This window comes from Haliotis rubra, unplaced genomic scaffold (genome assembly GCF_003918875.1).
Source record: "Haliotis rubra isolate DU_JTF1 unplaced genomic scaffold, ASM391887v1 Scf144, whole genome shotgun sequence".
In the NCBI taxonomy this organism is placed as follows: Eukaryota; Metazoa; Mollusca; class Gastropoda; order Lepetellida; family Haliotidae; genus Haliotis; species Haliotis rubra.
The window spans coordinates 1,191,336-1,216,470 of record NW_025765381.1 but is presented as its reverse complement, the minus strand read 5'-3'; the positions used below and the strand labels follow the sequence as shown (position 1 = coordinate 1,216,470).

General features: G+C 41.6%; 1 protein-coding gene across 1 annotated transcript; it reads right to left on the bottom strand.

Moving 5' to 3' along the window:
- Positions 1–6,965: 6,965 nt before the first annotated feature.
- Positions 6,966–24,823, bottom strand: LOC124269339 (probable flavin-containing monoamine oxidase A). Its single transcript, XM_046704354.1, has 11 exons — positions 24,599–24,823; positions 18,797–18,887; positions 17,967–18,111; positions 16,046–16,160; positions 14,509–14,666; positions 13,122–13,211; positions 11,795–11,882; positions 11,104–11,369; positions 10,203–10,390; positions 9,662–9,749; positions 6,966–8,377 (listed from the first exon to the last, which is right to left on the bottom strand). The coding sequence occupies exons 1-11, from the start codon at positions 24,714–24,716 to the stop codon at positions 8,153–8,155; spliced, it is 1,572 nt and encodes a 523-aa protein (XP_046560310.1). The 5' UTR covers positions 24,717–24,823; the 3' UTR covers positions 6,966–8,152.
- Positions 24,824–25,135: the final 312 nt, after the last annotated feature.

Here is a 25,135-nt window from a genome sequence, read left to right as displayed (position 1 = left end):
GCCTCGCAGCTTGACGCTGCTCATCCAAAGAAATCCTATTTGACGTTTAGAGCAAAAGAATAACGTAATAGACCATCCGGGTAGTGGCCGTCCTCCTGTAGCGACCCAACTTCAAGGCCAATGGATTCAAACCACGCACCCCTGAAAGGTTCCCACAACCCTTACAGCCTGTACAATACCTGGCAACAGAGGTGCATCTGAGAGAACAGTTCGACGACGCCTACCAAACGACGCCAAATATTGAGTCACGTTTCCTTCTTAACCAGCCTGACCAGGACACGTGTTTACAGGGGCACAGGTGACCGTTGCACCAGGCTGGGCTGGAAGGGGATTGTTTGGGAGGTGGGGGCATTATGAGTGGCACAACGGCTGCAGCAAGGACACCAATTATTGTGATGGAGGGAACTTGAATGCGGTGAGATACCGAGACGAGAAAGATGCCGCTTTACCTTTCTTTTCAACAGAACGGCTCTGGAGTGACATAAGCATTCGATAACGCCATTACCACACGTTGCTCGAATTGTCGAGAAATATCTTAATCAGAACAATATCAATGCATCACCCTGGTCCGCAAGATCCCCGATTTGATACCCACTTAACACGTCTGGTATGTCTGGCAACAACGCAGCCGAACTCGGCCAAAATTGCTTCCTCGAAAATGGAATGATCTTAAAAGAGACTTTCATTGATGTTTAGTGGCGTTAATGAGGCGACAGCGCCAGATATGCATCAATGCAGAAGGTGGACACTTTCGCTACTGACTATGTGCACCTACTTGTGAACCCCCTTCTTGTGATGTGGTACATTTGCATATGCCAGCTGCGCTGTTCATATGGACCGTTGATTGTTACCATACCTTGAAGCATTTGTCTTTCCATGAAATAACATTTCATTCGCGGCAGTCAAAGTTTAGCATCGAATCTGTTTGTTTATGTCGCCGGAACTGTTGCCTTTTTGTTTTACTATATATTTCTGTTTTGTGTTTGCCGCTTTTATGTTTGTCAACTGAACTACAGTTGCCTGGCAACAATGTGCCTGATTCCACAATGATGATATAATGGTGATGATATTTCAGATTTTTCAGTCAGATCAGGAAACACTGAGTTGTTGATACATACATGAATCTTCAATACTATTTACGTGTTTGTTATGCATTATTTAACTAGTGAGCATTATCGATAGTCCCTTTCAGCAATATTTCAGTGAGCAAACAAAGAGAACTGGTGTTATTAAACCAATGAGGAATCGAACTCTATATGTACCTGAATCCCCTTTTACAATGCGACCTATTCCTATGTAACTGAAATGCATCAGGCCCACAAAGCAAATTTATTATACGGTGAGTGAGTGAGTATGTTTTACCCCGCTTTTAGCAATTTACCAGCAATATCACGGCGGGGGACACGAGACTTCACATATTGATTCCATGCAGGGAATCGAACCCAGGTATCGGCGTGACGAGCTAACGCTACGCCATCGCCCCCTATCATACGGCTTAGCAGAAAATTTTCGGAAGTGGTTGCACCTTCAAGACCTGAGGCAATCGTAGCTCTATAACTTTAAGGAATACCACCAGTCGAAGCGCAGCAATCGCATTGTGGAACGAGGTTAAGAATACCCCAGCTACCCATTTGTGATATGTGTGAGTGAGTATGAAATTACAGCGGCTTTTTGGTAGCAGTTTTCCATCAATACGAAGACGAGGAACTCTCCACAAACTGGCTTCACACACAGTACCTATGGATGTCAGAAGTGATGCCGGTTGACCTGACAATTTAAGATTGTAATAACGCAAGGCTCCAAGAGCTATGCCAATCCCTTTGTGGTTGTATTGGTGCTAGTGTATTGTCACTGGATCCCGAGTAGATTTATTTCAACAGTAGATTTAATTCAACAGTAGTTCAGGTAAAATACATTTAACATATAATACATAAACCACATATTTCAAACTGTAGCATACGGTAACCATCAGCTTTGGACGGTAACGAATTCTGTTCGTAATCCATTTGAGACTTCTCGCCGTAACCAAGTGCAACAATTCTTCAAAGAACTGTTCAAACAATAATATACAAAACCCATTGTCTCATCAGCAGTTATTCTGCTGTCAGTGACAATAGCCGACCTAATGATTGCCCGCTGACAAACCACAACTGACGCTATTGTCACGCTATCCCAGAAGTGTTCAAGGGTTCGGAACATCGTCAAAGATGAGACAAGGTTCTGCCAAATTGCATTCCTGGCTTTGAATCTGGAATTGAATCGTTTTACCCTTTCAGCTAATATTCTGAATATTAATCTTTGACACATACCACTGATTACAAGATCTCGATCTGGGCCCCGTTCCACAAAACCCCGTACGCACTATATGAGACTCGTAATTGGTATACGTTAACACCGATTTAAGTCCCAGCGCTAATTTTTGTGTGTGGATCAAGACCCTGGACTGATTTAGCGTCCCTAACCATGTTAGAATACCGTGAGACAGGATGGGATTCGAATCACGGAGCTCTTCTTCAGAGGTCAGGCATCTTGCCTACGTTAACAAATAGGTAACCACGCTAACAAGCTAACAAGTTGAGGATGTCATCTGTAGGACCTCCAGTAGGACCTCCCCACGCAAATAAGCTGACAAGCATTCCTGTTATACACCACTTCCGGTCTCGTTGCTATGGTTTCCGTTAGTACTAGCCGATACAGCTACACTTTTACTCTTTATGTAGTGTGCTGATGTTTTGCGGGCTTCCGGCGGAAGTGAGCAGTATTTCTACAGACCACATAAAACAAGCCCAGTATACATGGGGTCTTCCGTACAGACCACACAAAACAAGCCCAGTATACATGGGGTCTTCCGTACAGACCACACAAAACAAGCCCAGTATACATGGGGTCTTCCGTACAGACCACACAAAACAAGCCCAGTATACATGGGGTCTTCCGTACAGACCACATAAAACAAGCCTAGTATACATGGGGTCTTCCGTACAGACCACATAAAACAAGCCTAGTATACATGGGGTCTTCCGTACAGACCACACAAAAGCCACAGTCTTCCCCAGTACAAGCCCATGGGGTCTTCCCGTACAGACCACACAAAACAAGCCCAGTATACATGGGGTCTTCCGTACAGACCACACAAAACAAGCCCAGTATACATGGGGTCTTCCGTACAGACCACACAAAACAAGCCCAGTATACATGGGGTCTTCCGTACAGACCACACAAAACAAGCCCAGTATACATGGGGTCTTCCGTACAGACCACATAAAACAAGCCCAATATACATGGGGTCTTCCGTACAGACCACATAAAACAAGCCCAGTATACATGGGGTCTTCCGTACCATACCATCTGAAGAGACTGGAACAAAAACTTATGTGCTTAAAGGACAACAACACACAAACCTCACATATCTTTTATTTGACAGTTTATTCGTCGTGTTCATGGAAATTCCCACCGAATTGTTTATACAAATTATAGTCTTCACCGTCATCAAATTCAATATCAAGCATTTGACTTACAACATCTTCGCAACACACCAGAGTGCATCTTCCCTCGTGGACAACTAAAGTGAATAAGTGAGAGCAGTGTGCAAGTCCAGAATGAAGTGCTTAGTAAGGGCCCATCAAAACATTTGATTGGCCCTTCAAGTGTATTTCATACTTTCAAGAACTTACTGGAACATTTTGCACGTGCTCCTGTTTGGTTGCCGGGAATGAGGACGTTTGAGGGTCTCAACGTGTGGGTGGAAAATGAATGTATAAGAAAGAAACTTAACCCAAAGCAACAAACTGGTGGGGGGTGACATGGTGTATGTATATACATAAGACAAACGAAGCACAATCCCGTTATTCAGAAAAAAAATCATTTTTCCCTCATAAACAATCATAAACTATATAATATTTATGAAAATATTTATAATTTGTAAAGAGGTTTATTGATGGAAAACTGCATGTCCCACAATGTATGTGTTATCGGAAATCTGCTATTAACATAATGTCTGTATCTGAAAGGGATAAGAAAAATACCTCGACACGTCAGGATATGTATCTTAGATGAATACTAATATATAAAACAGATAATTATCTTACGTCTCCAATAACGACGAATGAAATGTAAGCACAATTTTTAAGATAAAAGTTGACTATGTATATATGAAAATGTATTAGTTTGAAACTGATATGGCTATATTTATCAGTTCTTATTACATATCGAAACAAATATTTGACTGAAATACACCTGGATAGCCAAACAGATCGACAGAGAAAATACTCACTAGCAAAACGTGTGAACAAACGCAGGTGTGTGGATTTAAATCTTTTACAGGACATATGCAACACAATTCTATAACCTATATACTTTGTAATGTCAAGATGACTGTACATATATTTTCTTTAAAGAATCACATATTGTTATAACAGATTTAAGATCTCAGGATTACTTTTATCAAAGCACTTCAATGGTTAAAGCATCTGATTAGTTTGTAGTATTTTCGGACATAACATTCATCGATTAGGGGATAAGTCTTCTTGCAGTTTACAGAAAGTGGCGACTGTTGACGACTGACCGACAAGTCGAAGACTCCATGATATTCCAGATAATTACAACCGCTTAAATCGTTTCATTTCGGCGACTGCATATTTATATGGGAAAATGTATAGCAACACCCGTATTTTTCATAGTATCAATATGTTACCAGTAACCATAGCCAAAGGACTTATCCAAACCCCGAATTTAACTTACTGTCTGGAAAAACCGACCCTCAAGGAATACTTAAATGCGTATTCCTCAGACGCTTGACACATGTTGGTTGTGCTGTTTTGGCTTTGTGGCTAACAACGGACGACTGAGGTGTCTTGGTCTATAGATTATACCCACCCGATCTGAGGCGATTTCGGGCGATACTGTCGGACAAACGACGATATGGAAGCCACTGTGTTTTTAACCATTTACATGTATAGATGAGATTCTGAGAAGGGCTGTATCCTCACTGGGTGTTGTCAGTCGTGGTCGACCTGAACGCTGACGGTCCTTAACAGAATCAGTTTCCTGATATTTTCAGTCGGCTGATAGTCGATAGATGACAACCAGCATCTCTGAAAACAGCTCCATGACATGCTAACATTCCGCAAACCAATAACTTGCCATTTTTTGTTAGTGGTCAGTTGAGGAAGTCCCATATTTACTTAACAACAAGGAAATTAGATGATTTTCCAAGTTAAAGCGCTTTAATAACAGTTTAGTCAAACCTGACAATTACTTAATGGACCCGTGAAGGCCCGGGTTAGAATATTGATCTTCAGTAACCCATGCTTGTCGTAAGAGGCAACTGATGGGATCGGGTGGTCAGGCTCGCTGACTTGGTTGACACATGTCATCGGTTCCAATTGCGCAGATCGATGCTCCTGCTGTTGATCACTGGATTGTCTGGTCCAGAATCGATTATTTACAGACCGCCGCCATATAGCTGGAATATTGCTGAGCGCGGCGTAAAACTAAACTCACTCACTCACTTAATGACGGGTACACATGTAGCATGCACGCTTTTCATAGTAGCACATGCACATATACAACCAAAGCACCAGAAACGTCAAAACAGACAAATGTCATTTCAATATGAATATAAATGGCTTTATGTGTGTTCAAATATTTGTTATGATATTTTTACCATGGATATGCTTTCTGTCAAAGTGTCGTTTTTTCAAGTCACAGATTGAATCATCTAAAATTCCATTTTATTCAGCTTGGTTCTCACTTGACAAGAGAAAGTGTATTACTTTTCTTAAATAACCTCATTTTCAAATCAGTTATATGACCACACATACAAAAAATAAAACGCATTTAGACCTAATGATTAAAGCGTTCACTCGTCATGCCGCTGATCCGTGTTCGATTCCCCACATGGGTATAATGTGTGAAGCCCATTTCTGGTGTCCCCCGCCGTGATGTTGTTGGAATATTGCTAAAGCCGGCGTGAAACCACTTTCACCCACCCCAGCATCAGGTACCAGACAGACCAAAGAAAGCTATCAAACATCTTTGAATTGGCTATGTGGGTCTGAAACCACACTGAGCCAAATCGAATCTCCCGCTAGTGCGTCATCAACAAAAAATACGCGAAAATAACCGTTTATCTTAATTCTCTACTTATGTAATATAGCATATACCTTTCTTATCAAGTGTTGATGTGACCTTTTCTACATAAAGTACAGACTATGAGCACCCTACATACTTTTTAATATTCCCGACATGTTTTGCTGTACAAGTATTCCTGACAGCAACAGATGAGAACATCTCTGTTGATATCGTTATCATTAATGCGTGTCGTCAGGTTGACAGCTTGTAATAAATCACGCAGAACAAGCGCTGTTTTCAAGCACTGTTCGATCCGGGTGAGAAAGGTTCACAGCACTAGACTGTGTGTCAGATTGATTTTGAAACTTCGTAACCTGACCACGTAGGGCCCTTGCTCCTTGTGAGTGAGTGAGTATGGTTTTACGCCGCTTTTAGCAATATTCTAACAATATCACAGCGGGGGACACCAGAAATGGGCTTCAGACATTGTACCCATGTGGGGAATCCAACCCGGGTCTTTGAAGTGATGAGCGAACGCTTTAACCACTGGGCTACCCAACCGCTCTAAAAGTGAGTTCCTTCCGTTCCCCACTTCTTTCTTCCGCAGATTAACAGAGGTAACCCAACGTGGTTCGACCCTATATATTGCAATTAATTTTTGGACTTTTAGTTATTTTTGTGAGTTTTCTAGTAATTGTTCTGTTAGGTTTTGTTCATAATTTTAGGACATATTAAATTATAAATATTATTTGGGATGGGGGAACGGGAGGAACTTTACCGAGTGAAAATATTATTATCACGAGATTAGATTGATTGTTTTCAGCAAGGTCGCCGTTTTGGCCATTGCTCATAACTACAAAGGCACACTTTGACTACACAAAACCAAACAAAAATTTTGCTTTGAAATCGCATTTATTTCTGTATGTTTTGTAAGTTAATACTTCAGAACTTTACAGTTTTGATTACCAATGACTCGATATTGTGCCTGAACTCAACCACCCGTTTGGCACACAATCACAAGAGACATACATAGCATAAACATTCGGGTCAGAATTACAATGCTGTATGAACTCTCTCGGTATGGCCGTTCTGCCTAAAGTTTCTCTAATAACTGAGAAGAATCTTTAAGACTTAACGCCGCCATGTCGTAGTTTGTTTGAATCCAATGTGCGTGTAAGTTGCAGTGTTTGTGTGTATATGGTGAAATGTTATTCAACATTGGCTGCACGACCTAGCAGCAATCCACAAATATGTATCTCTTCAATCTTTTCTAAACTTGCAGGAAACAGTAAGATATCATGAGATATATGTACTCATATCTGTTTACATGTACCTACCAGTACATACTTTGAAGAGAATGCGTGGAATGCAACTTGAAACAGAAAACATCAAACAAATTTGTGTATTTTCCTGTCAGTCTCAATTAAATCAAATCTTTTACTCCTTACAATACCTCTCGAAAAGGGAGCGAAAAGATCCTGCCTAATCCAGAATGATTTTGTGTAAACAGAAAGTTACGGAAACCCTCATCCGGAAACACCACATAAAACAAAATAGAATTGAAACAAATAGTAACCATGGTTTGGTTGTTGTTTAACGCTGCACTCAGCAATATTCCAGCTATATGGCGGCGGTCTGTAACCATGTTAATGTCATGTTAATGTCATCACGAGCAAAATGCTAGGAAACGGCTATACCCAGCCTCTCCTTAAATACTGCCATGTTTGAAACAAATTTACAAATGCACACACCATAACTATACATTGCATAATTTGCTGCTATAGGTTGTTCAGGAGATGAACGATACATGTCTGTTGTAAGGCCCGTATCATCATCATGGAAAATGCAAGAGCATATTTTGGCATCTGAAAATACATAAAATATATCCCCTGAAGATTGTTTCAAGGATTTAACTGGCGCTTCATCACGCATCACCCAAAACCTCCACACACTGGTAGTCACAATCACCTCCTACAAGAATTAACAGCACTGGTTTCAGATCTGGAAACGTCTCGTGACTGGCACTGTGGGTCCCAACTGTCAATATGAATTATATCCAACATCCAATAAATAATGCGAATCAATCAAATACTATACGTATATTGTCCATTAAGTTCCTGGCTAATCCTTTGTCAGATTTGAGCACAACATACAGAGCCGATGCAAACCCTGCCCCGACTGCTGCAAACAACATCCACCTGATCAGATTTGTGTCATCGCCGAATCTGTTCTCGTCATCCTCGAAAAACCGGTGCGCCTCGGGATCAGGGGAGGTAATTATCTGCGGTCGTACATGATACAAAACCTGGAAAAGAATATTCATAGAATGAATGAATGAGTATGGTTTTACGCCGCATTTAGCTCTATTCCTGCAATATTACGGCGGGGGACACCAGAAATGAGCTTCACACATTGTACCCATATGGGGAATCGAACCCGGGTCGTCGGCGTGAGGAGCGAAAATATTCATAGAATTTCAATATTAAAGTAAAGCACAGAATATTATATCCTCAGACGTGGAGCATAGTTTGTATTTTCACAGATGACTATCGCCCTCTAGCCTACACAGCACAAACAGGAATTGTACAGCTTGAAATTGATCGTGTCTGTTTATCATTGGCCATTTTCACGGTTTTATGCCCTACACAAATGTGTATGCAGTGCCCACAAATGAGAGAATGGACGGCGTGCCGACGTACACACAACACTAGACATTGTACCAGCTGCGCATCAACGGTTAAAGGTGTTTGTTATTTCATCCGACCATCAATCATATCTACTGTAGTATTGTCCACGCAATCGTTGATTCATGATCGTTGATTCATTACACGTGCGAAGTGTTTTCTAACAGCACAGTGCACAATACCATTTCAGTACTTTACAGGAGGGGCGGTGGGGTAGCCTAGTGGGTAAAGCGTTCGCTCGTCACGCCGAAGGCCCGTGTTTGATTCCCCACGTGGGTAAAATGTGTGAAGCCCATTTCGGTGTCCCCCGCCGTGATATTGCTGGACTATAGCTAAAGCGGCGTAAAATCAAACTCACTCACTCACTTTACAGGTGCTCATATGACTCCTTTATCATTGGAGGTGCCCTGGGCCTTTAATTTTGTAGGTGAAGGTTAATCTGTCTATTCCGAGGACATTATATGAAAGACTCAACTCCCCTCTATCTTGACCTTGAAGGGTATATGAATATTTGCGTTTCATGGACTAACTGGACACCATGTGATTATCAGATTTGGGTATATTAGTAGATGGAGTAGACGTTGACGCCATGTAAATCAAAGCTTCATGGACAAAAGACCCATGACAATTAACTAGCAGAGGTATCACCCTTCGGTGTGACTCACAGTCACGGTATTGGGATCCGCCCCTCTAATACGTGACAGTAGTATTGCGATCATAGTAAAGCTATGCGTGTTCTGATCATCTTGGAACTATCTTGGTAGAACGGTACTATTTGTCCTGGGAGGGTATTCAGAACGCATCTCTAGCCCACGATCTACGTTTCCTGGCATGTCAAAGGGACGCAACTCAGCACAACTCTAAACCACCGTGGGTTATAATCCGTGGTTGCCGTGTTGTCTCACCTCTGTTGCTGCCCTGAAACCTGACTGTATGGCACCATTCATGAACCCGCACCAAATTGTTGCTGTTTCAGTTCCAGCGAAATGGATCCTGAAAAGGCGACAGTGAATTCATATGCTTATCTACATGTAACATTTATGATCAGACAAAGAATAGGCCGAGTGGTAATTATTACCACGTGTAAAACTGTAACCCTGTAAAATTAAAGTACTCTAAAATATAAGACTGCACAACTACACACATTTGAGTTCGCTGGCAATGAAATTGGGCTTTTGAAGACTTGCATGACACACATGTAAGGTTCTACGTTTTATTGCCGTTTAACGCCTAAATCTTTAATGTTCCAAACATTTGACCGCATCTTAATTAATTAAGCAGACAGTTAAGTAACTGACATTTTAGACACCTCTTATGACAAGCATACGTTGGAACATAAATTCATACCCTGTATCGCAACGGGTCTACTGACTTTTGTATCCAAGTCTAAGTTTTTACTTCAAAGAATTCTCCATGAGAATATTCTTCCCAGGTACTTCCACTCACCGTTCAAAAGGCTCCCTAAGGTCCTGGTTGAAGTATTTGGTGGTCCCTGGGATGAGCGATTTGAGGAAGCATCCCCCGTTGTATGGCTCCTTGCTCCAGTCCTTCTGGACGAAATCTAAATACTGCCGGACATTCGGACCAAGGACGCTCTCAAGAAGGTCAAATATGGCGTCCCGTCGTCTTCGAGGCTGTCGCAGAAATTACATTGTATGATGTCCATGTTAATACAATCGATACAAACGCATGTTTTCTTCAAACATATTTATTCAGAATGAATCTATGTTCGTCTTGTGCAGCTAGTCATCATTAATTGTCCATTTGTTTGTTTTAAAACTCCACTGTCATCAATATTCCAATTATTATTCTGACGTCGGAAATGTAAAGAATCGACTATGGACCAGTATGAGCTGAGGTCCTTGTTGGGTTCTTTGATACGCAATCAGCCAATACATATGCTACTAGTACAAGTTTATTCCACCATTTAAAGTCGCCTTCTAAATAAGTAGACAAACACTCCAGGTTATATCACGGCATGTCGTTTTACACGAAGAGCAAAGCTCAAATTCATGCAGGTCTGAGACGTTACGGCGGTACGATCAAACGATGTCAAAACAGAAACAAATCAAGTGGTTCCAAACCACGAGTTCTGGCATGCCTTAGGGACGCAACTCAGCATAGCGAACTGAGGCGCCTCAGACGACTGGGCCACCCCTTTCCCAATGTCTTCACGCTGAAGACCCGGGTTGGATTTCCCACATGGGCACAATGTGTGAAGCTCATTTCTGGTGTCCCCCGCCGTGATATTGCTGGAATATTGCTAAGAGCGGCGTAAAAAACTCACTCACTCACACACTCACCCACGACTGGCCAGAATGCTGGAGGATTCACACAATTTACTCACATCACCCTCTGTGCCGCACGCAGACGACAGGAAGCCCGCCAATGCTGGGTTCCCTCTGGCAGACGTTGCATCATACGCAATCCCTATCGGGCCAAGTTCTGGGTCCTCCAACACTGCTTGGAATCCAAAGTGGCGTTTATCGGGCCCACTGTCCTTCCAGAACGGCTCTTCGAAGGTGACCGCAAATTTGACCAGGAAGGCTAAAGGCACGCTGTTCAGGAGGTTCAATTTCCTCGAGGGGAGGGGAGGCGTGAACTTGATTCTGGCTGAAGCAGAAATGATGGTACTAGTATAAAAACTGCACCTTTTGTCCATTGGAAATAATGCATTATATCATTAAGGGAACGACTGTTGTGGATGTTATCCGACAGGAGCATATGGTAACGACTTCTTTTTTCCTCATTCTGTACATACCATAAGATGAATATTTCCAAATTCTAGATAGAATCAAACAATACGCAATTAATACCACCTGTTTGTTTGTTCTTTACATTTCTATAAAAACAAAGCTTGGCTCATTGACTTGCTCCCTTGTGATATATTTCTACTTACACTACAGTCGTCAAAAAGCGGATAAATAAACGTCATCTTTAATAAACGATTCTTTACGCACTAAGCTTGGTGTTATTTACTGTCCGTGTATTGCCTTTACAGCAAATTTACGTAAAGATACGAAGTCCGCCGAAATCACCTGCATGGTGTGGTGGTATCGCCATGATGACCCTGCTACACTGAACCTGCAGACGGTTCTCCGTTACCACTGTCACCTTTTCCCCAGACTGAAAGAAGGGAATCATTCATAATTAGTAAATGCATCATTACTTGCTTGAAAAACAGATTGGAAGATATATGTATCCTTTGGTTTGTATTCCAGCACTATCACAGTATATCATACAATCGAGTGAAGATATGAAACAATGTCCAAAGCTGTCCGCCTACAATGACGCCCAGTCTGCAAAGCTCTGGAGCCTGACATCCCAGTCAACCAAGTCCTAGAGTCTGACTACCAAGTCAACCAAGTCCTAGAGTCTGACTACCAAGTCCTAGAGTCTGACTACCAAGTCAAGTCAAAGTCCTAGAGTCTGACTACCAAGTCAAGCAAGTCCTAGAGCCTGACATCCCAGTCAACCAAGTCCTAGAGTCTGACATCTTAGTCAGCCAAGTCCTAGAGCCTGACATCCCAGTCAACCAAGTCCTAGAGTCTGACTACCAAGTCAACCAAGTCCTAGAGCCTGACATCCCAGTCAACCAAGTCCTAGAGTCTGACTACCAAGTCAACCAAGTCCTAGAGCCTGACATCCCAGACAACCAAGTCCTAGAATCTGACATCCCAGTCAACCAAGTCCTGGAGCCTGACATCCCAGTCAACCAAGTCCTAGAGTCTGACATCTCAGTCAACCAAGTCCTAGAGTCTGACATCCCAGTCAACCAAGTCCTAGAGCCTGACATCCCAGTCAACCAAGTCCTAGAGTCCGACATCTCAGTCAACCAAGTCCAGCCTGACATCCCAGTCAACAAGTCCTAGAGCCTGACATCCCATTCAACCATGCATGTCCAGGAGCCAGACAACCCAGTCAACCCAACCCGGGAGCTTGACAACCCAGTCAACCATATTTAGTTTTGTCACCACTTATTTACGACCATCAATGGGGTGCTGGGGACTTATTCCAAACCGTCTTACATTTTCTTAAAGTATTCCATTTTACCAAGAGAGGGTGAGTGAGTGGGAAAATGGAACATTCTGCCGAGACCACGGCCTGTCAGCTTTATGTGGGAGAAGAACCAGCGTGATGCATGTTTAGGACTTTGGTATAAACCGGTGGGTCAGTTCAGAGATTACTAATCTAGAACCATAATCGGGTTACCTTGTCCCCGACTTCTAGAAACAAAATGTCTAACATTCTTTATTAACTGTTACATAGCTGTCGAGGATGTAATCATGATAAAGATACAAAACAGGTATGCATAATAATAAATAAATATAATTTTTCGTTTTGACTGACTGGTATGCATTCTACCTGGACTATATGCGTCACGGGCTGGTTCATGTGCACGTTCTTCTTGCCGATCTTGTGCATCATATGCGTGGCCAGCTGTTGAACTCCACCCTGAAAACATACTCCAATCAATATGCAAACATTTATCTCATAGTCAACGTGCGGTGTGTGATAACCCGATGGTTCGATTTCCCACATGTGCACACTGCACAATGTCTGAAACCAATTCCAGGTGTTATAACCTTAAATGGAATTCGTGAACCAAAACGAATTCCTTTTAAGGTAATAAAGTATTGTCTGTCCCACGCTGTTATATTGATGCCCACATGTGCACAATGTGTGAACCCAATTCCTGGTGTCTGCCGCCAAAAATCAAGCCAGACATCAGGGCTGGTAACTTCAAAATGACACCAACCCAAAATGGATTTAACCAGACCAAATATGGTGAATTTACTCAGATGTATGGAATATCTAAAAAATTTACCAGACCATCGGGCTGGCTAGCCTGTAAATTTAGACCGTCCCTCAGAAATCTTGACCGTCTCGGGCGAGGGGAGGGCCTTTTTTCATACACTGGTAAAACCCAACTCACTCATTCATACTGTGATCGTGTACATGTTGTTTGACTCTTAAAATGTGTGAGGCAAATGACATCATAATTCACTACTGCATATTTATGCACCATATTTACAAGAACACTTAAGCGAAACCCAGTTAAATATCTGGCGGCATATCCACAGTATAAAGGAATGTAGAGCATTGGCCCAGAGTAGCATGGTTTACGGGTGCTGACAGTACACCACGGAGGCGGTCTGGACCAGATAGGGTTTAAACAGTTTCCCATTATGCATCAAATGCATGTCTAAGTCAAGATTAGAAAGCTCCTCATTAAAAACGTTCGATGCTTGAAAACCCAGGCTCGATTTCTCACACTGGTGTACACTGAATAATCCTTCAGTATAGTCGATCCCACTCATGTATTTATGAGTGAGTGAGCTTAGTTTTACGCCGCAATCAGCAATATTCCAGCTATATGGCGGCGGTCTGTAAATAATCGAGTCTGGACCAGACAATCCAGTGATCAACAGCATGAGCATCGATATGTGCAATTGGGAACCGATGACATGTGTCAACCAAGTCAGGGAGCCTGATCACCCGATCCCGTTAGTCGCCTCTTACGAGAACCATGGGTTGCTGAAGAACAATATTCTAACCCGGACCTTCACGGGTACTCATGTATTTATGAAGAGATAAGTCTTTTGGGCGGTTATCCAACAACAGTTTCATATTTGCACACCTGTGAATAAATGTCCAGCCTTTCACACAATGATCACTGACTCTCACAAGAATTGGGTGGTATTTAACTTCTTTTAAGTTGTAAACTCCCCGAAACATCTGCTGAGCTGACCTTGACCCTGCTCTCCCTGCCGGTGAACTCTGCGGGTGTGGTGAATATTCTGAATCCTCCAGCCGAGTTGATGTACATGAGGAAGTACAGCAGGGTCATTTCTGCCGGCGACAGTCCAAACATACACCGACATGCCGCATCTACAAGGTTCTTGGCCTCTGAAAGAAGAATCACAAAACTTTGATGGAAGGCATCAACACGCTAGAATCAGTGTAGTATAAAGTTGTTATGTAATGAGATTATATTTTAGACACTCACTATTCTATTTTATTTTCTAACATCATTATATTTTGTTATATTTACATCACTCAGCAGACAGCCACTGTAGCAATGATAATTAGTCTCATTCTTTTTAGAAATAGCTTGAATGTAAAAATAGACATTCACTATTCTATTTTATATGTAATCTAACATCATTATATTTTGTTATATTTACATCAGTAAACAGACAGCCACTGTAGCAATGATAATTAGTCTCATTTTTGTTTAGAAATAGTTTCTGTGTATGTACAAAACGATGACGTCATGAGATGGTGTGGAGAAAAAGATGATGGCGGACGAAATAAATGCATATCTAAGAACAAAGATCAGAGACTCTGTCTGTTTTATTTAGAGAAGGAGGCCTGAAATGATCCCAGTACCACGTAAAGCGGCACTACGTAGATAGCTTTCCCTATAAAGTGTATAGTACCTGACATACTTGAAACAAACCAGAACCTACTGTGTCACATCTACATTTTAGACTGGCGCCTATATAAAATCAGACAGGATTATAGTGAGCACACATCTAGCTTCGTTTACTCGTTTCAATTCGCACTGAAATATTCCATGTGTGTGATGGCAGCACGTAAGTGGTGGAGTCTGGACTAGGCAAACCGAAGAGGGATATTACTAGCAACATGTTATGTTGTTAGCCTGCAGCTAACTGCAAACACCCAGATGTACCATCCGACAAACCATCCTCTTACCACAAACATAAGATGCTAAGGAACCTAATCTGCCCCTGTTGTAGAGAAACAATCAACTGGATCACCCATGCAAGGTTTCAGGACTGACATGTCCATATGAACAAGCGAGCTAAAAAGAAGACTGTGGGTAGACTCAACTGTTGTGTTTGAATAAAGGGTGGGGTGATATAGGGTTTAACCACAGGGACTTGTACAATGTAACCCTAAAAACCAGCATCAAGGCTGATAAAGTCAAAGACGGTGTAATAGAACAATATACATTTTGAACTTGTAACGCTGAAAAACTAGCATCAAGACTCCCGCTATCAACGTCGGGGTATTAGCACCACAAATAGTGCCATAAGCTATTTACAGTGCTAATACCCCGTCATTGAATGTATGAGCCTTGATGCTACTGTCAGCGTTACAAGCCCCTGTGGCACCGTCTGCCCATAATTTGACATGCCGTCAAGAATCCCTGTCATGTTTGGTTTTGACATACATTACAAGACACTTATAAGGAATATCTAGTTGGTATGGGTTTTGGGGGGCTGTTTCCGTTATCTAGTAATTGCTGTACAGTGTCGTACCTACAGTCCATAAGTTGTCATCCCGGTATTTCTCGAACGTGATGCCATCCCACTTGAGCGCCTCCACCGAGTTCTTGATGTCGCTACGTGATAGGCGACTCTTCAGGCGTTTCAGCTGTTACCATGGCAACACAGAATAATCAAAATGACATAACTGATATATCAGTTTGGAAACAATATCCCTATCCTTGTGATATTTTGTTAACAGGAAAGTCGCAAAATTCCGTAAAAAGATGGATTACATACAAATATTTGCTATGTAACCATGATATTAAGAATGATCAACAACGTAATGACTTGTTTTCGGTGAAGCAACAGGGCCTCAAACTGTCCTACCTGGTTATAATGCCAACCAGGATATAATGCCATGTTTTCTCCTGGACAAATGGTGGCATTATAACCAGGGTGCACTGTACTTGTGTACAGGTAGATTGTTATATGTCGTTATAAATTGTTATACATCAGTTAATAATAATAATAATAATAATAGTTCCATTTGTATAGCGTTTTCCACACATCAATGCACGCTCAAAGCGCTTTAGCAAAGAAAGTCCAGAGTCAGAGATAGCTGTTGAACAGATAGGTCTTCGTTGATTATGTGCAGTCAAGAAGGATAAACTGAAAGTGAATGCTGCTTCCTACATGAAATACATAAAACATTATCGTAGTGCATAGCGGCAAGGGATGAGAAGGTCAGAATTGTTTGACTGAAAATAATAACTCTCCCAATGCATCTACTAAAGCCACAAGGTGAGGTAAAAAGGGGTTTAACGTCGTACTTAAGAATATTTTGCTCATATGACGACATGCATGCGTGTGTATGTGTGGCTGCTTGTACTAGCCCAGACTTAAGCTGGTTTTATAGTGCTAGCAAGTCAAAACATTGATTACACAACAGTCTCGTTTCCTGTTGACTGGGTTCCGTCCTATTGCGCAACTTAGTACAATAACCAGTCCAGAATTTTTAGACCAATTCATTCTACTGGATACATAAATAGTAATCTGTAGTATTTGATACATCTAAGCACTTGTATATTGCAATACTACGCTCCTTCTAATCCTTGCAAACACGTCGTGGAGCGTGCTCTGTCGTACAGCTGCTCTGACAAACGGAAATCGTGGAAATCTCAAAACGAGGCTCTGCCGCTAGAAACGTTTGGCGGTCTGGTACGGACTTGATATTACATCAATCACATTGTACGTTACAAAACTACACTGAATAAGCGCAAAGAACACATATCTGGTGTTTAACCAGTGAGCCAGATGACTTGTGAATCATTGTACGACCTCATCAAACAGGGGCAGTCTGTGACGTCTTAGTTAAGGTCATGCTGCCTACTCCTCGCCATAAAACATAGAAGTACGATGTTATTTAAGTTTAAATTAAAATTAACTTGTAAATACCATTTTCTTATGAAACAAGGAATTGACATTCAGTGTTACCATAGTTGTTTGTCTCTTTCAAATTCACACGAGAAAATTCGGATCGGCTGAAAAGTAGGTCATTGTCTGAATAGGTTAATGAGACTCATGTTTCGGTTTGCCCACTGAGATACCATGCCGCAGTTAAACATGAATACCCCACTCAGACACATTATACCGACTCCGAGCCGACCAATCCTTGTTGTACCCATTAATACCCAGCGACAGGCAGGGACCAACAAGTACCATATTTTAACGTCTTTTGGTATGACGCGGCCGGGGATCGAAACCGCGACCTTCCGCTCTCCGGGCGGACGCTCTAACCATACACCAAGGCTACTGAAGAGACAAACTTCAAAGGCACTACATATAATGAAAGGACAGACCCTAAAGTCGCTAACGGGAGAGAGGGTATACTTCTCAGTTCTATGAAGATAAACACCCTAGGCCAATCGATACCACAACATCACATACTTGATGGTTACACCAGTGCACCTACCTTCCAAGAGAACTGTAAGACATCGAGTCTGGTCTTCCAGGCAAGTCTGGGGGTAGGTGTGATGGGGGACTCAGTGTGGGGGGCCACGGGGTTGAAGGTGTCCATACGGAACTTCTGCAGCAGATACTGCAGGTGCGTCTGTGGCCTGGAGAACAAGTGAGTTTGGTTTTACACAGTTGTCACAAATAACACACTGATGGGCCTTGATAAAGGCCTTGATGAAAATTACCTCAGACTGTGTCATATTTATCCCTCGAATATGTATTATGTTTTTCCATGAACTACCCCTCCAAGACATGTAAACAAATTTCATTCCTACCTCCCAGTAATAGTAATATACCAGTCCCTAAATAATGTTCAAATGTACACCTTATTTCGTGTCATTTTCATCTATGATATATAACTGGCAACACGCAAAAGATATCCTTCAGGTCATTTTGTCATCTCACCGCACTCCCTCCCCTACTGATAAATGACTGGCCCCTAAATCATAACTGCCAACACTGGTATGACGCTACCGCAAGTCATATATTGAGGTGATGGGTTATACTGATGAAGACCCAGTTTGGAGCCAACAATTGTTGAGCTCTACCTGTCGTACCTGCATCACTAATTCGTGCACACGTTCTATATTTTAGTCGTCTCAAACAAAATCAAGGGGCATGGTGACACAATCCCCACACAGACGATGACTCAAATATACCCTTACATTCCAGTTAATTGTGCGATTATTTCATCAAAATGTATTTTAAGTACTTTGCGATATTAACATGGCCTCATTTACAGTATAGAGGTACATGTACAGACATATTAACGCTAATCCGTATTACCTTCCGACCCACTCGCCCCCTAGATCCCAAAAGTCCTTGGTGCCGTCTGCTGCGTCAAGTTGCCGGGTCTCCGTCCTCCCGCCAATTCGGTCTGTTACATAAGAGAACAGCCCGGATAGGTTCATGGTTCAAGTCACGTCATGTTAATACATTTGGGACGTAGTAAGTAATAGATGACATCATCTTCAGGGCTTGGAAATATATACAAACCACTCGGACACAGAATTAATCATACCAGACAATAGAGGTTTTGTTTGTTGCTTGATGCCGCACTCAGCCAGTGATCAACAGCATGAGCATCGATGTACGTAACTAGGATACGATGACATGTGTCAACCAAAACCGCGAGTTTGACCACCAGCTCCCGTTGGTCGCATCTTACGAGATACATGCGTTGCTGAAGATAAATTCTACCCCGGATCTGATCGGATTCAGTTATAGTAAGTTGTTATTTTAATAATAAGTAAATAGAGAATGTTATTTTCAGCTGAATACCTCAGTTCTCGAATCAATGTACCTACTCATGGTAGTGGTGTTCCGATTAATTGAAATAATCGAAGATTTGGTCGCAAAGACTAAACGACCTAGCAATCGATCATGTTTTCTCATAATCGAACACAAACAATTTCGGAACACTTGTTTGCATTAACAACATTTATCACAGGGTTGGTTTTCGTTACATTTCATAAGCACTACAAGCTCGTTCCAAGTCATGATTGAATTTATCTTCAAGACTCGAGGAAATTTATGTTCCTAACATACTAGTCATCCTCTAATTTGTAAATGCATTTTGTGCAATTTGCACCAAAAAAAAGCCGAAAGAACTACATGCTTTTTCTATATTTTTGTGCCTTAACAAACATAACAAGGAGAATTTGATAAATGACGCTAACGAATAATTTTTGATGACTGATCGGTTGTAATTAACCAATCATCAATTGTGAGATTTTAACCAATTCCCAACACTAACTCATGGGATGTGTGATCTTGTGTAACAAACAAGGTTGTTTGTATAGTAGTAGCGTTTCTTTGTGATAACAGGCCGTATGGTGTAGTGGAATTTAACCCCCTGCCCACCCATAGCATGTGCAACTGAGGACAGCATAGCGTGTAAACCTGTCAGTTTGATATACCATGCATGCTGCATGTGTGATTACCATCCCTCCGACATACTACACCTGTAATTGTATAGCAGGATGGAGCGCCCATTCTGCAGTTACCGTATTACCTCAACCACACGTCACCTACTCTTCAGTCACTCCGGATCGGCCGGTTAGAAAACTGGGACTGTGTGCTCAGTACCATATACAGCCCACTCGCCGATTGACGTCAAATCATAAACACCAAATACTTATCCCTTTCATAAGTCACTTACGTGTACATTATTTCATCAAAGTATTTGATGGCTTTCAATAACAAGTGCACACGAAAACAAAACCTCTTTTTTTTGTAAAATAATAATATTATTTATATAAAAGAAGATCAAATTTAATTAAGTTTGGCAAACGTTCTCAGCAGGTACATCCTGTACCTGCTTCTGGTGGCCGTTTAATGCAGTACTGCATATCAGCTCCTATGAGTAAGGCTTGCGCTAGTACTTACTATATTTATATGAAAATAAGATAGGCTTTTGGGTAGTATTTACCGCAATGCGGCACTCATATTTACAAAGACACGGAATATCTGTGGGCCCTTTCCGTGATATATTACCAGGCAATTTCATACAAAATAAACATCAGTTCATTCATTCATTCAATATTTCATGGACTAAATGCCAGTCCAAGTTAATGACAGTTTACTTGTATTCAAGTGCCCATGGGACACGTCGGTGAGTAAATACAGTCCGCGGCTGTCAACAACAGTACAGCAATATACCATGTCTTGGGCTATCGCATCTGGGCACATCAAACCAGTGGTACTGGTTTCAACCAAAATAGGATCAAATTTGCCAGATCTCACACTGTGCAATTTGAGTCACTGGGTTAGATGCGCAATTTGAGGCAGTGGGTTAGACGGCTGACTTTGTGTGCTGTCGATTAGATGCCGGACTCTGAGAGGGTGCGTTCGAATCCCGGGTGGGACTCAACCCAACAAAAGTACCAAAATCTGTACTTTACTGAGAAAGTGTAATCCCAAATATAACATGTGTTTCACATGACCACTTTCTAAATAAAATTGTGTATTCATAACAATAAGTCATTTCAAAAATATCTACAAACATGTAAATATTTGCAATGGTGACCAAGACACGGCATAAATTCAGCACAGTCCGGACCTCCCAAATCATGGATCTGTTTTATAGTACATTTTCCACTGTCTATAGTATTCTATAGTATTTTCAATATTCCAGCTATATGACGGCGGTCTGTAAATAATCGATTCCGGACCAGACAATCCAGTGATCAACAGCAAGAGCATCGATCTGCGCAATTTGGAACCGATGACATGTGTCAACCAAGTCAGCGAGCCTGACCATTTGATCCCGTTAGTCGCCTCTTACGACAAGCATGGATTACTGAAGATCAATTCTAACCCGGACCTTCACGGGTAGCACTAAACAGAGACCTAGTCTGTCCCTAACTTCACCCGGGGAGACATAGAACAGGTTTGCCCAAGTGAGAAATCGGAACAAAGAAGTCCATATAACCAAGAAATACGCAAACATGCACCTACGTTAACGAAAAGCAATTTTAGTGCTCAATTACATTAGGGTTCAGTAATCGCCAGCATGAGGTCTGTCTCTAAACAACCCGAGAAGGTTGTCAAGTATAACAACGTTTATGTAACCACACAAACGTGATTCAACATTCTTGCAGCAACATAACAGCCGCGGACTCGGGAATATTTTCCCACAGCGATTCACTCTAGTGCCCTTAACATGGAGCATTAACCATATGGGTGAGTGGGTTAGAATATATCGCCCCATCGCCAATATTTCAGCCATAGAGCAATTTACAAAAATGGCCATTTTAAGCCCGAACTCAAGTATGAACGATACGGTAAACCTGAGACACCTGCTGAAGTTAGGGTAGCGCTGACCTACTTTCGATATAGAGCACAATGAATAGTGTTTTGAAGAGAATATATACACAGCACATACTTATTTGATTTCACCTTTCCATAAAGCTTGACGTTTTTCAAACTTGGTTTTGAGTCGGAACCTGCGACTTCAAAACATGTAAAGAATGAAAGAAGCAGTGATTTTTGTCATTATTATTCAGGTCAGAATTCAGTAAATGTTTTTTAAAAGATGTTTTTAGTAATCAAAATAAATAACTTATTTAGGGTACTATAATTAAAACCTGTTGAAAGTATTTGTGAAAAACACAACGAATTATGACGAACTTAATTTATAACTTAAGGGAGGTAACTCTAAACTCACGTCAACATAGTCACACAAGATCATGACCGCCATATCTGTCCTACTTCATATTTTTTTTTAATAACAACATCTACAGTATTTGAAACTGGAATTTTAATCATTTTAATTGACCAAACCATTTTTTAGCCGAAAATATATAAACCAAAATGGAAAGTCGGTGCCAGATGCAGTACTTTAAAGTACAGTTGTGATCGAGGAGCTGTTTACGACAGCAAGACATGTCCCGTTAGTCTTCACTGGCTTGGTATATGTTCTGTGCGCACGTAATAGGCAACTAGATGTGCTTGTACCGTTACGGCTTTACTACCACCATAGCGTAGGCATTCAGTAATGTTACCAGACTTCATTTTCACACATAAAGACTAGCCCAAAGTAAATATCCCTTTGCTGTCAAGAGCTGTCCCGCCATTTATGTCCTGTAACGTGATCTCGCAACGTGTGCAGTGCTGTGTATCGCGATAAAACAATGAACGTCCATACACAATAGCTAGTGCATCACGTATACGTACAACATGGCGTCACAGGCCAGTGTGGGAGGAAATCGCAAACTGGTGCAGGAGAGTGACCGTTCATAATTTATGGCTAGGGGGTGATGATGATTTTGTATGGAGGAGCATATACAATGTGAATGTCCCTCCCTACTATTATGTAACCACACATGCTCCTCCATAAAAAAATGTATGTAAACCGCAAGTAACACCCTCACCCCCCGCATGACATGTACAAAATTGCTGACCCCCTACCCACCTCCCCAAAACAAAATGGGTGGGGAAACCCCAACAAAACACACCACCACCACCCACCCCTAAAATAACCATTACACCACCCAAAAGCCATAAACATTCGGTCGTCGCGATAGACTCCGGGTTCGATTCCCCACACGAGTACACGGTTTAAAGCCTATTCGTTTGGTATCGCCGCCGTGAAACTGCTGGAATAATGCTAAAAGCCGCGTAAAACCACACTGAAACCGATGTAGCTTATACACCAAGGTTTGTTGTGTGAGCGTGTATGGTCGGGGTGCGGCGGTGTTGAAACAAAACAGACCAGTCATACACTCACACATTGTACAGGTGATAAACTAAACGTTAACGTAACACAACACAGTAACTTACTCATTTCGTGATACGTTTTCTGTCAAATTACATGACTGCTAAGTCTCACAACGGACCACTTCTTTGAGTGGCATTTTAGAAGTTCAGGGATGTTCTTGTACCGTTGTCAAGCAGGAATGACAAATCAGACCCACAACCACGTTTGTGTCATTCGATGATTACAGGGTGGAACTCGTGCTTGAGATGATTGGACTCTTTACAGATGATTTCTTTTCTGTTGATATCAGCTGTGTTTATACCAAAGCAATTATTTTCATTGCTTTCAATAAGTATTATACTTTATGATCTTTGGAGTCAGTATAGCTCTGTAAACAAACACAAAGCATGCACACGCCTCGAAGAACAAATCTTTACGCCTCCATAGAGCCCATTTGCGCCTTCAAATGAAGCAGAAACCAGTCTGTACACAGACGATCGTTGTAATAACATAGGCTTTCAGCACTGCCACGTAGATATTACAGCGGGTATTTAAAAAGTAAAATAGAATTAGCCTTGCATGGAAACGTATGATTGATCTCGTCTGGGGGCTATCTTGACATGCATTGGTCTTTTCGTCATTTGTTTATTAACAAAATCTGAGGAACAAGAAATACACAAACAATTTGAAAATTAGCCATGTCATTGTATTTTCTGAAAATGTGATAAAATCACATTTAATTTATTCAGATTGAGACGTATCCATATTCATAGTGAAACGGACACAAAACGAGTCTCTTTCGAAATGCGTAATTCACAAAACTACTTGAACAATCGATAACAATAGGCGTTTGAGGACAGTTGTTATCACGATAGTGTACATAGTTTGCAGTTGAAACGTTTAGAATAATATTTTCCTTGACAGTTGAGTCACGATGACCTATTCATTCACAGATTTTAGAAATATCGATTTAAGGTTTATCTAGCCCTTAGATAAGTAATCATGGCACCTATCCAGATGGAATCTGAACCTAATTTCTCATGACATAGTTAAAAATCTGTTCAAACGACTCATTGTGGGCATGTCAGATGAGATGGACACAAACAGTTATCATCTGCTTGTGATAAGCCCGATGCAGTCAGAATCGGACGTACGACTACGTGATTCTCTGCTCATACTGTCTGCCTCATTATACCGTTAATACGGTCACACTTCTACATGGTTCGACAGCCAAGGTCGTGTATTTGTAGGTCATATACGAATGAATGAGATTTAGGTAACTTTTACACCGTTACATCGAGCCTCTGTCAAAAAATATTATCAGTAAACTAAATAAAAATAACAACATGCCCTCGTTATAACGCGTTATCGCAACACCGGTAACTCACCCTTTGCTTCGAGAAGACATATTTTTAGACCCCGGTCCTTCTTCAGTAAATAAAACGCCGCTGACAGTCCCGACAGGCCGCCACCAATAACTACAACGTCCACTTCATATGATTCCATGGTCAAACTTCACAAAGGTACCGCATCAAACACCTCACATGTATGTACCACATAACCTCGGGCATGCACATCACACGCTGGCTTTCATCATACTAGGGATCACGTGATACTGATTAGACCACGTGACGGCAAAAGAGTCGTCTGCTAGAATGATCTGTCAGTTGGGGAAGTCAATTTGTGCTTGCTTCTGACAACAGCTAGGTTGCATAGTTGAAGGTGACTGTGTGTATGTTTATATTTTCCCAGCCAAGTTGAGAAAAATCGCAACAAACAGTTCATATGCTTTAAAAAATCAATCTTATTTTGAAGTTATCGTCACGATTGTTGGTTCATGAAGTTATTGTTTTCTACAATTCATTATCGTGTTATTGGTACCTGGTATAAACACAGGGGCGGTGGGGTAGCCTTGTGGTTAAAGG

Excerpts from the sequence above, each read along its gene's own strand:
- LOC124269339 (XM_046704354.1), bottom strand. The coding sequence starts at position 24,716 with ATGGAATCATATGAAGTGGACGTTGTAGTTATTGGTGGCGGCCTGTCG. Across the intron at positions 16,161-17,966 it reads TCTTACAGTTCTCTTGGAAG|CTGAAACGCCTGAAGAGTCG; the intron begins GTAGGTGCACTG and ends CCATGGTAACAG. Across the intron at positions 14,667-16,045 it reads TGACAACTTATGGACTGTAG|AGGCCAAGAACCTTGTAGAT; the intron begins GTACGACACTGT and ends TTCTTCTTTCAG.